General features: G+C 52.3%; 1 protein-coding gene across 2 annotated transcripts; it reads left to right on the top strand.

Annotated features, from left to right (window-relative positions):
- The first annotated feature begins 1,964 nt into the window (after positions 1–1,964).
- SERTAD3 (SERTA domain containing 3) lies at positions 1,965–5,823 on the top strand. Of its 2 annotated transcripts, none has more exons than XM_008964914.5 (2): positions 1,965–2,360; positions 4,589–5,823. In XM_008964914.5, exons 1-2 carry the CDS (start codon positions 2,241–2,243, stop codon positions 5,183–5,185), a joined length of 717 nt encoding a protein of 238 aa, XP_008963162.1. In that variant the 5' UTR covers positions 1,965–2,240; the 3' UTR covers positions 5,186–5,823. The 2 variants fall into 2 exon arrangements, with proteins under 2 accessions (XP_008963162.1, XP_003812531.1); XM_003812483.7 differs by having other exon boundaries at positions 2,325–2,460.
- Positions 5,824–12,378: the final 6,555 nt, after the last annotated feature.

Raw genomic sequence — 12,378 nt, 5'->3', positions numbered from 1 at the left:
CTACTCTGTGAAGGTGGAAAGGAAGGGTCCAGGAATGGAGGCTGATAGCCCAGAGGGAGTTGGAGGAGGAGCTGTAAGGAAGGGAGGAGAGAGTGGGTGTGAGGAATGCCTGGGAGCCTGCGTGGACAGTTGGTGAGGGGTGGAGGGGAGGCATCAGAAAGAAGCACACGGCTGTAACCCGGGGACAGAGTTACACTAGTGCTTCAGGAGGGAGGCTGAGGCTGCAGTGAGCCAAGGTGCGCCACTGCACTCCAGCATCCACGACAGAGTGGGACCCCGTCTCAAAAACAAAAACCCAAATGCAGTAGGGCTTTCCTGAGTTGTGGACCCTATAGGAGGAGCAGGTTTTGGAGGAGTAAGGGGAAGAATTGCTCCTTCCTAATTATGTCCTTTTTTGGAACCTACTGTCCCTTTCTTTTTTTCCCAGGGACACCGTCCCTAGGCCTGGGTGAGCTAAGACACTTCTCTCTCCCTACCTCCAACCCACACCACCCACCTACCTATTCCCCTCCCATTTATCCTGCAAACATCAGGATGACTTGGTTGACAAACTCCAACCGGCAAGAACTGGTCTGAGGAGGCTTAAACCTCCCTTCCCAGAGGTGGCCTGGAGAAAACTGCCTCCTCCCCTTAGGGAAACTCGTTGTAGGGGCGGAGCATTACGGGTGTGGGCTTTCAGGACACTAGCAGTGTCTTCTTTCTGCCTTATTTTTCTGTCACATTCCTGAGCATTTAGCAAACTTTCACTGGGACCTGCTACGTGTCCAGCCCTGTGCTAGGTGATCCTGCAGACCAAGAGGTGGTTGACAGAGATATCCTTGGTACCTGCCCTCGGCGGGGCGTTCCTCAGTCCATATAGTAACTGACAGTCCAGGACTGGGATGGCGGCACAGGAGGCCATGGAATCCTAGAATGGATCCTAACCCAACCTGGACTGCCAGGGAGGGCTTCGGAGAGGAGGAAACCTTTGAAATGTGTTCTGAGAAGCAGCCTGGGAATTGAGGGTATATTTTGAGGATGAGGAAACAAGTTTAAATATCCAGAGGCGAGAAGATTGCTTGAGGCCAGGAGTTCAAAACCAACCTGGGCAACACAAGAAAACCCCCACTCCGCCCCTCCCCCATCTCTGTGTCACCCAGGCTGGAGTGCAGTGGCACGATCTCGCCTTCACTGCAACCTCAACCTCCCAGGTTCAAGCGATTCTCCTGCCTCAGCCTCCCAAGTGGCTGAGATTACAAGCGTGCGCCACCACGCCCAGCTAATTTTTGTATTTTTAGTAGAGACGGGGTTTCACCATTGTTGGCCAGGCTGGTCTCAAACTCCTGACCTCAAGTGATCTGTCCGCCTCCGCCTCCCAAAGTGCTGGGATTACAGGCGTGCGCCACTGCGCCCGGCAAAAAATAATATTAATAATAAAGATCCAGAGGCCTTTTATTGTCATGTTTGCGAACTTATTATGTACCTGGCATTGTTGTAGACACTGGGGTAAAGCAGGGAAGAAAACAAACAGAGAAAATCCTTTCGTTTTCCTGATGGGGTGAATGGGAGCTTGAAGCCATTTTAGAAAAACGAAGTGACTCAATGGGGCAGGATCGGAGAGAACCAGGAGAACGCATCAAGCAAGGTCGTGAGGGGCTTTGTGGCAAAAGTAAGGAGTTTGAAGTTTGTATTCGGGGTGGGTAGGAAGCCATGAACAGTAGCAGAGGAGTCATCTTGATGGAGCAGGGAAGGAAAGAGGGTGTCAGAAGACCCAGGTGGGACCACCAGAGGACGTGCTGAGAAAACCTGAGGATTAAGAAGGGGCCGCGCGGTAATGTATAGGGGGCGGGAGGGGCAGCAAGGGGGCGAGGCTACGATCGCCTAGGCAACGCGGGCCGCGCCACACTATTGGCTGGTCTTTCGCTACGTCATCTCCCGCGCCCCAGCGTCCTCCCTCGGAACCCCGGGGGCGCGGCCTCCTCCGGTTGCTCGGCCCCGCCCGCCTGCACAGCGACTTGGGGAGGGGCATGCCAGCCCCTCTGGCTCCACGGTGGAGTCCAGGCCTACCATAAAGGAACCGCAGGGAGCAATGGTGACGATCTTGGAGCGAGGACTGTAGCTGAGTGGAAGGAAGCGGTTCTGTTGGACCGGCCGCCCTCCACCCCGGAGGCGCTGCCCCGCCCCCTGCCAGTTGCACTTCTTTAAATGGCCCGGGGCGCTAGGGAGGGGTGGGCGGATCCGGCGTCTCGGGGCACGGGCGGATGGCTCCGCCCAGCCAATCGACGCCCCGCGGCGGGCGGGACTCCAGCCAATCGCGGCTCGCGGCTCGGCTCCGGGGCGGGGCTGGTGGGCCAGAGGCCAGACGGAGAGGCCCCATCGAGGTGAGCGAGGCTCCAGCCGGTCACTGGTGGGTCCTGGCACTGGCGGGTCGCGACGCTGTGGGCGTTCCAGGAGGTGGTCGTGGCGAACCTGGCAGCTGCGGTGAGGAGTGGTCGCCTGGCTTGGGAATTTACCTTAGGCTAGGGGAGAGAGAAGCGCGCCCCGGGGACTTGCGGAGGCGGGGTCTGGGTGGGACCGGGGGAGGGGGCCTCAGATTCAGGGTGATGATAGGGAGGGTCTGGGGACCTGAGAGTGAGTTCGAGACCCAGGAGGGGAGGCGAGGTTGTTGGGGCAGTATTTTCAAGTGGAGGGAGTTTGAAGCTGGGACGTTGGGCTTTTGGAGAAGCGAGAGAACAGAGGGGAGGAACTTTTGAGACAGGGAACCTGGAGATTCGATTCCACTTGGGTCTTCTGGACGGGTTGAATTCGGGGCTTTATCGTGTTCTGGAAAAGGTGTGAGAGGTACGGAGCTGAGATTCTGAGTATTTGGAGAAGCGAGAGAACTAGGGTCAAGGATTCTTGGGACTCCAAAACGCACTGGCGGGGGAAGGGGGTTGCCGGGAAGAGTTCAATGTTCGGGTCTTGGAGCCGGACAGCGAGTTTGGAGGTGAAGTCCAGGGGCGTTTGAAAGTCAGGAGACTAGGAGAAGTGGGAGGAAGTATCAGAATTAGGATACGTAGTCTCCCGAACTAGATCGGAGCATTGTCGTCTTTGAGCGATGTGTTCGGATCTGGGTCTCTGGATCCAAGGGCAGTTTGGAAGGAGAATCGCGGACTTTCAAGGAACGGAGGGACCGGGAGAAAGCAAATTTAGAGCCGGACTCTGGGGTGGGGGAGGGGTGTTCCGGGCCTGGAGCTCAGACTCGCGGCCCCGGAGGCAATGGAGGGCGGGGCTCGGCGGGCGCCGGCAGCTGGACGTCCGGGTTCCCTTCCCCCACCCGCCTGTGCTCCTGTGCGCATGCCCTGAGGGAGAGCGGGGTGAGGGGGGTGGCTCGTCCCCTGGACGGGCGGAGCCCTCTGGGGATTGTAGTGCGTGCTCGACGTCAATTCGTGTACCTGGCGGCTGTTGGCCCCCGTTTCCCAGAAGCCCCTGGGCCAAATTGGGGCGTTCCTGGATGCTCTGTAAGGACCCATGGGGGGGCGGGGCCTTACAGTGTCGCGGTCTGATTGAGTGGGACCCCCGAGGGGGCGGGGCTTGGTCTGAGCTGAGTTCTAGCAAGTTTTCCTATGGGGCGCGCTTTGGGGGAATCTGAAAGCGCGGGCAGAGGGAATGAGACAGGCCCCTTTCCTACTCTTGGGAGCGCTCCCAGTCGGTTAAGGAAGAGGACATAGAAATATCCCGACTGTTGACGAAGAATCTCAACATAGGTTCCCCAACAGGGCTCCAGGAGATTTCGAATATAGTAGGCACTCAGTAAATCTGTTGAGCGAATAACTGGCAATTAACTCTTGATCGAGGCCGGGTGTGGTGGTAATCCCAGCTACTCAGGAAGCTGAGGCGGGAGGATCGCTTGAGCCCAGGACTTCGAGACTGCAGTGAGCTGTGATAGCGCTGCTGCACTCAGCCCTGGGCGACAGAGCGAGACCCTGTTTCTAACAAAAAACAAACACAACTCTTGTTCATTAAGCACTTCCTGTGTGGTGGGCCCTATAGATACGTGGCATCTCCTTGACAGAGGTGGTGAGAAGTATTTTTTTACAGTCCCCATTTTACAGATGAGGAAACTGAGGCCCTGAGAATTGACTCATTCAGATCACTTCCCATGATCACGCAGCTGAGCAGTTTCCAATACAGAATTCAGATTGGGGGTTCCCTACTTCCAATCCAGGTCTCTGTGCTCCACACTTGTCTTTCGTGCTCCATGTTTGAAGAAATTAATATTGTGGAAGAACAGTTTTAAGGCTTAGAGGAACTTGAGTTAGGATCCGTACTTGGCAGATGAGGAAATTGATTCTCATGGATGTAAATTCACTGTTTGAGGCCACAACAGGCAAGTTAGTGAGATTTAAATCTAGCTGTACTTAAGGCCAGATCTTATTTTCTTAATCGTATATGTACTCACCTTCTTAGCCTTGTAGGATTCAGACAGCCTTCATTTTATAGATCAGTAAACTGAGATTCCGATGATTAAAAATCACTAACAACTCAATAGGCCTGAGAAAGTGGGATTTGAGCCAGCACTACGGTGTCTGGTGTCTGACCTTCCCCTATGCGCCTCTTCTCTCTACAGGGCATCATGGTGGGAGGCTTGAAGAGGAAACACTCTGATTTGGAAGAGGAGGAGGAGAGGTGGGAGTGGAGTCCAGCAGGCCTTCAGAGCTACCAGCAAGCCCTGCTCCGCATCTCTCTAGACAAAGTCCAGCGCAGCCTGGGCCCCCGAGCACCCAGCCTCCGCAGGCATGTCCTCATCCATAACACCCTCCAACAGCTGCAGGCTGCACTTCGCTTGGCTCCCGCCCCTGCCCTGCCCCCCGAGCCCCTCTTCCTGGGCGAGGAGGATTTCTCCCTGTCAGCCACCATTGGCTCTATCCTCAGGGAGCTGGACACCTCCATGGATGGGACTGAGCCCCCTCAGAATCCAGTGACTCCCCTTGGCCTCCAGAATGAAGTGCCACCCCAGCCTGATCCAGTCTTCTTAGAAGCTCTGAGCTCCCGGTACTTGGGGGACTCTGGCCTGGATGACTTCTTTCTGGACATTGACACATCTGCGGTAGAAAAGGAGCCTGCACGGGCCCCACCAGAGCCTCCTCACAACCTCTTCTGTGCCCCAGGTTCCTGGGAGTGGAATGAACTGGATCACATCATGGAAATCATTCTGGGGTCCTAAAACTGTGATAGAGGGGATCCTTCCTCATGTCATCTTCGGTGGCCTGGATCCCTGAATGCAACTCTGGGTGTGTGTTTTTGTGGGGGCTCGAAGCAGTGACTATGGCCTCCTTTGTTCCCATTTCAGGGTTCCACAAACTGTCTTGCATGTGTGTGTGTGTCTGGTTACCCCGACCTTCTGTGAAGGTGGGTCTTCCTGAATTAATTTATCTATTCCAAATGCCTTAACGAGACTCTGTTTCTGGGAGTCTGATTTTCCACTTACACATTTCTTCCACCTTTCCTGCTAGTTCCCACTCCCCTGTGACCACTGGGGCCTCAGGGAAGATAAAGCTGGGCCTGTCGAAGGATGACAGGGATGTGCTGCCAGGTTGCTATAGAAACCCAGGCTCTGCCTCTTGCACCTTGAGGGGGTGGGAGGGGCTGGTCTCCTCCCTCCAGGCTGAACCCCACTTCCTCGGCAGGACCCCAGTCTCAGCAGCCTCCTGATTTCATAACCAGGCCGGACCACGTGCAATAGGGTGGAAACCAAACTGCTCCATGCCGCGTTATTTAAAAGAAAGGCAGAGTTTGTGGTGGCTTTTTTTTTTTTTTTTGATTGTTTGTAATTTTTTTTAATAAAAGTATTTTGGAAGGAGGGATGTTGTCTAATGTTTCTAAACTTCACTGGGTCAGTTGGGGGGGACTTGGTAAGTTCCTAAACATCAGCACCACTTCCATGCCATAGTTGGGGTACGTGTATCATTGTACATGACATTTATTGAGTGCTTGTTGGCTGAGTGCTCTAGCTCCCACTTGGAATCCTAGCACTTTGGGAGGATCTGCTTGAGGCCAGCCTGGGAAATGTGGCGAAACACTGCCTCTACAAAAAATACAAAAAGGAGCTAGGCATGGTGGCCTGTAGTCCCAGTTACTGGGGAGGCTGAGTTGGGAGGATCGCCTGAGCCTGGGAGGTTGAGGCTGCAGTAAGCCATGGTCACACTACTGCACTCCAGCCTCAGAAAAAAATTAGTGCTTGTTAAGAGCACTGTTCTAGCCACTTTATTTGAATTAAGTCTGTTAATCCTCATAATTATATAGAAGTAAGTACTGTTACCACTTTTTATACAGGAGGAACCAGAAGTTTAGAGAGGACAAGTCACTTAATTCAGAGCCACACAGCTAGGAAGAACAAGGACCAGGGAGCTACGCTGAAATGGCCTCCAGAGCCTTGTCCTTCACTATTATAAATGTTGCTTCTTAGACTAACCAGCCACGTGGGTGGGCACAGGAGGGAGAAACTGAGTCACACGGAGTATGTGTCACTGAATGTGCTCCTGAGCCCAGAGGGGCAAGAAAATGCCCAAAGACCCCCAGTACTAAAAGACCTCTTTAGGAGAGTTGGCTAGGAAGCAGAGCCCAGATTAGAATCATGGTGCTAATGCTTTTTTTTTTTTTTTTTTTTTTTTTTTTTTGAGACAGAGTCTCACTCTGTCACCCAGGCTGGAGTGCAATGACAGGATTTTGGCTCACTGCAACCTCCACTCCCGGGTTCAGGCAATTCTCCTGCCTCAGCCTCCCGAATAGCAGTGACTACAGGTGCTTGCCACCACGCCCAGCTAATTTTTGTATTTTTTAAAAAATAGAGACAGTTTCACCATGTTGGCCAGGCTTGTCTCCAACTCTTAACCTCAAGTGACCCGCCTGCCTCAGCCTCCCAAAGTGCTGGGATTACAGGCATGAGCCACTGTGCCTGACCTGTGCTGATGCTTTATTTCGGAGGTACAAGCCCAGGCTGCTGAGATACGGGAGAGGAGAAGGAGGTGAAGGAAGTGAAGGAAGAGGTAATGTGATACCTGTACAGGCTATGCCTTTACAATGGTCTTTGAAGAGATGAAGCAAGTGAGCTACACAGCATTAGGGACTTTTCTGGAAGGGCTGCGAGGAGGAACAACACCTGAGTATAGTCCATGGGTGGAGAAAGGATGGGGATTTTGCTTGTGGTTTCTGGGTCAAAGCCAGATTTCTCAACCTGAAGGGGTCATTGTCAGAAAGTGGAGGGATAACCTGAAGAGGTGGGTGCCAATCCAGAGAGAGAGGAATGAGGTGGCCCAGAGGATCTAAAGAAAGCAACCAGGTACAAGGCCAGGCGCGGTGGCTCAGGCCTGTAATTCCAGTACTTCGGGAGGCCAAGGCGGGAGGATTGCCTGAAGTGAGGAGTTTGAGACCAGCCTGGCCAACATGGCGAAGCCCTGTCTCTACTAAAAATACAAAAAATTAGCTGGGCATGGTGGCAAACACCTGTGGTCCCAGCTACTCAGGAGGCTGAGGCAGGAGAATCACTTGAATCCAGGAGGCACAGGTTGCAGTGAGCTGAGATCATACCACTGCACTCCAGCCTGAGTGACAGAGCGAGATTCCATCTCAAAAAAAAAAAAAAAAAAAAAGCAACCAGGTGTGATATTTGCTGTGGAATTGTAAAAAATAAAAATAAAAGGTAAGCAACCAGGTCTGCATCCCAATATGATGGCAATTGAATCATGTCTTCCTCCTTGAAACCTTCAGTGCCTTTTTTTTTTCTTCTTCTTCTTTTGAGACAGGGTCTCTGGCTCTGTCGCCCAGGCTGGAGTGCAGTGGTACAATCACAGCTTACTGCAACCTCCACCTGATGGGCTCAAGCAATTCTCCCACCTCAGCCTCAGCCTCCCAAGTAGCTGGGACTACAGGCACGTGCTACCACACCTGACTAATTTTTGTATTTTTTGTAGAGATGGGGTTGTGCCATGTAGCCCAGGCTGGTCTTGAACTCCTGGAATCAAGCGATCCTCACATCTCAGCCTCCCAAAGTGCTGGGATTACAGGCATGAGCCACCACGCCCGGCCTCCAGTGACTTCTTGACACACTCAATAAAGCGCCAACTCCACCAAGACCTGCAAGGAGTGACTTATTCTCACTTCGGACAACTTTCTCAGTTCCATCTCCCACTCTCTCCATCACTCAACTGGGCTCCCTTGACCCCAGCTCCTTCTCACCCCAGGGCCTTTGCCCTAACTGTTAAATCTTCCCAGTGGACATTTTCCCCAATAGCTTCACCAATCCCAATATCCCCTTCTCAGGGAGGTCTTCCCTGCCCTTCCTAGCTCAACACATCCAGGTGGGTCACCACCCCACCACAACTTGTTTGATTTTCTTTCTTTCTTTTTTTTGAGATGCAGTCTTGCTCTGTCTCCTAGAATGGAGTGTAGTGGCATGATTCTGGCTCACTGCAGCCTCTACCTCCCGGTTCCAGCAATTCTTCTACCTTAGCCTTCCGAGTAGCTGGGATTACAGGCACGTGCCACCACACCTGGCTAATTTTTTTTTTTTTTTTTTTTTTGACACGGAGTTTTACTCTTGTTGCCCAGGCTGGAGTGCAATGGCGCGATCTTGGCTCACCACAACCTCCGCCTCCTGGGTTCAAGCGATTCTCCTGCCTCAGCCTCTCGAACAGCTGGGATTACAGGCATGCGCCACCACACCCAGCTGATTTTGTATTTTCAGTAGAGACAACGTTTCTCCATATTGGTCAGGCTGGTCTTGAACTCCTGACCTCAGGTGATCCGCCCGCCTCGGCCTCCCAAAGTGCTGGGATTACAGGCATGAGCCACTGCACCCGGACTGATTTTGTTTTAGTAGCATCTACCCAATCTCGAGTTACTTATTTCTCATCTATAGGTAGCCTCCTACTCTCCTGGGAACTCTGAGGGTTGTGTTGGTCTGTGCCTAGAACTATACTTGGCACAATTGCACTCTCAAAAATTATTTGTTGTTGAAGGGTCAGGCACGGTAGCTCACGCCTATAATCCCAGCACTTTGGGAGGCCAAGGCGGTCGGATCACCTGAGGCTGGGAGTTCGAAACCAGCCTGACCACCATGGAAAAACCCTGTCTCTACTAAAAATACAAAATTAGCCAGTTGTAGTGGCACATGGCTATAATCCCAGCTACTCAGGAGGCTGAGGCAGGAGAATCACTTGAACCCAAGAGGCAGAGGTTGTGGTGAGCTGAGATCGTGCCATTGCACTCCAGCCTGGGCAACAAGAGCGAAACTCCATCTCAAAAAAAAAAAAATATTATTTGTTGTTGAAAAACTTGGCCAGGTGCAGTGATTCACGCCTGTAATCCCAGCACTTTGGGAGGCTGAGACAGGAAGATCGCTTGTGTCCAGTTCAAGACCAGCCTGGGCAACATAGGGAGACCCCATCTCTACAAAAAACTAAAATAAAATTAGCTGGGCTGATGGCATGCCCTTGTAGTCCCACCTACTCAGGAGGCTGAGGTGGGAGGATCGCTTGAGCTCAGGAAATGGAGGCTGTGAGCAGAGATAGCACCACTGCACTCCAGCACTCCATCTGGAACAGAGCAACAGAGGGAGGTCCTGTCTCAAAAAAAAAAAAAAAAAAAAAAAAAAAATGGCCGGGTGCGGTGGCTCACACCTGTAATCCCAGCACTTTGGGAGGCCGAGGCGGGCAGATCACGAGGTCAGGAGATTGAGACCATCCTGGCTAACACGGTGAAACCCCGTCTCTACTAAAAATACAAAAAAATTAGCCGGGCAAGGTGGCGGGTGCCTGTAGTCCCAGCTACTCAGGAGGCTGAGGCAGGAGAATGGCGTGAACCCGGGAGGCGGAGCTTGCAGTGAGCCGAGATTGCACCACTGCACTCCAGCCTGGGTGACAGAGCAAGACTCCGTCTCAAAAAAAAAAAAAAAATGAACTCCAGACCTAGCAATGACTAACTTTCCCTCCCACCTTTCTGAACTCATCTCCCCTACACACCCTCACTCTTATACTCCCACCACACCATTCCCTGCTGTTCCTCATATACACCATATTCCAAACTGAAGGATCTGGAGTAATACCTGCCTCACACCGCAAAGTGTCAGGGAGCCTGAGGCACGCCAAGGATTCCAATAATGGCTCAGATTTATTGAGTGCCTGCTGTGGACCTGGCACTCTTCAGCAGGAAAATAAATAAAATAGACAATTCCTGCTCTCATGAAATTTAACAGTGGGGGAAGAGTGAAATACACATGAAAAATAATGCCAGGCACGGCAGCACGTGACTATGAGCCCAGTAACTCAGGAGGCTGAGGCAGGAGGATTATTGGAGGCCAAGAATTCAAGACCACTTTGGGCAACATAGCAAGACCACATCTCTAAAACAATTTAAAAAAAAAATTAGCTGGGCACGCTAGTCCCAGCTATTCAGAAGGCTCGGGTGGGAGGATCCCTTCTTCAGCCCAGCAGTTGGAGGTTACAGTGAGCTGTGATCACAGCACTGCACTCCAGCCTAAGCAACAGAGTGAGACTCCCACTCCAAATAGATAGATAGATAGATAGATAGATAGATAGATAGATAGATAGATAGATAGATAGATATAGTTAGATAGGGCCGGGCGCTGTGGCTCACACCTGCAATCCCAGCACTTTGGGAGGCCAAGGCGAGTGGACCACCTGAGGTCAGGAGTTCGAGAGCAGACTGGCCAACACAGTGAAACCCCCTCTCTACCAAAAATACAAAAAAATTAGCTGGGCATGGTGGCTGGCGCCTGTAATCCCAGCTACTCCAGAGGCTGAGGCAGGAGAATCGCTTGAACCTGAGAGGTGAAGGTTGCAGTGAACTGAGATCAGGCCACTGCACTCCAGCCTGGGCAACCAGAGTAAAATTATGTCTCAAAAATAATTAAGTAAATAAAAAGAAAAATAAGGCCGGGTGTGGGGGCTCAAGCCTGTAATCCCAACACTTTGGGAGGCCAAGGTGGGTGGATAATTTGAGGTCAGGAGTTCGAGACCAGCCTGGCCAACATGGTAAAACCCCATCTCTACTAAAAATACAAAAATTAGCTGGGTATTGTGATGCACACTTGTAGTCCCAGCTACTCAGGAGGCTGAGGCAGGAGAATCACTTGAACCCGGGAGGCGGAGGTTGCAGTGAGCCGAGATCACACCACTGCACTCCAGCCTGGGCGACAGAGCAAGACTCTGTCTCAAAAAAAAAAAAAGAAGTGAAAATGTGTAAGTCAGCCAGGTGGTGATAAATGCTGTGGGGGCAGGGGGGAGCAGGGGAGTGAGGAGGGTGTTGCAATTTACATAGGATGGCCAGATAGGGCGTCTGAGACAAGGTGACACTTGGGTAAAAACCTGAAGAAGGGCCAGGCAAGTTGGCTCACCCCTGTAATCCCAGCACTTTGGGAGGCCAAGGCAGTCAGATTGCTTGAGCCCAGGAGTTTGAGACCAGCCTGGGGTAACATGGCGAGGCCCTGAGGTCCTGTCTCTACTCAAAAAAAAAAAAAAAAAAAAAAAAAAAACCAAAAAAAAAAAAAAAAACTGGGTGTGGTGGTGCTCGCCTGTAGTCCCAGCTATTCGTGAGGCTGAGGTAGAAGGATCGCTTGAGCCCAGAATGGGCAGAGGTTGCAGTGAGAGGAGATCCCACTGCTGCACTCCAGCCTGGGCTACAGAGCAAGACCCTGTTTCAAAAACAAAAACAGGTAGGGCGCCCTGGCTCACTCCTACAATCCCAGCACTTTGGGAGGCTGAGGCAGGTGGATTACTTGAGGTCAGGAATTCAATACCAGCCTCGCCAACATAGTGAAACCCCATTTCTACTAAAAATACAAAAATTATCTGGGCAAGGTGGCAGCTGCCTGTAATCCCAGCTACTCCAGAGGCTGAGGCAGGAGAATTGCTTGAACCGGAGAGGTGGAGATTGCAGTGAGCTGAGATGGGGCCACTGCACTCCAGCCTGGGCGACAAGAGCGAAACTCCGTCTCAAAAACAAACAGGCCAGGCGCGGTGGATCATGCCTGTAATCCCAGCACTTTGGGAGGCCGAGGCAGGCGGATCACGAGGTTAGGAGTTCGAGACCAGCCTTGCCAACATGGTGAAACCCTGTCTCTACTGAAAATTAGCCGGGTGTGGTGGCGGGCGCCTGTAATCCCAGCTACTCGGGAGGCTGAGGCAGGAGAATTGCTTGAACCCGGGAGGCGAAGGTTGCAGTGAGCCGAGATGGCGCCACTGCACTCCAGCCTGGGCGACAGAGCAAGACTTCGTCTGGAAACAAACAAACAAAAACAAAAAAGTGAGCCACCGTGCCCCGCCCTCCCCCTATCCCTGCAGCTCTCTGCCTGCCCTGAAGATAACCCTGGGAAGGGGAATCGCACAGTTCCTTAGCACC

Source organism: Pan paniscus, chromosome 20 (genome assembly GCF_029289425.2).
Source record: "Pan paniscus chromosome 20, NHGRI_mPanPan1-v2.0_pri, whole genome shotgun sequence".
NCBI classification, from domain to species: Eukaryota; Metazoa; Chordata; class Mammalia; order Primates; family Hominidae; genus Pan; species Pan paniscus.
Note: the sequence above shows the minus strand (reverse complement) of the source record. Positions and strands in the feature narration are given on the sequence as shown.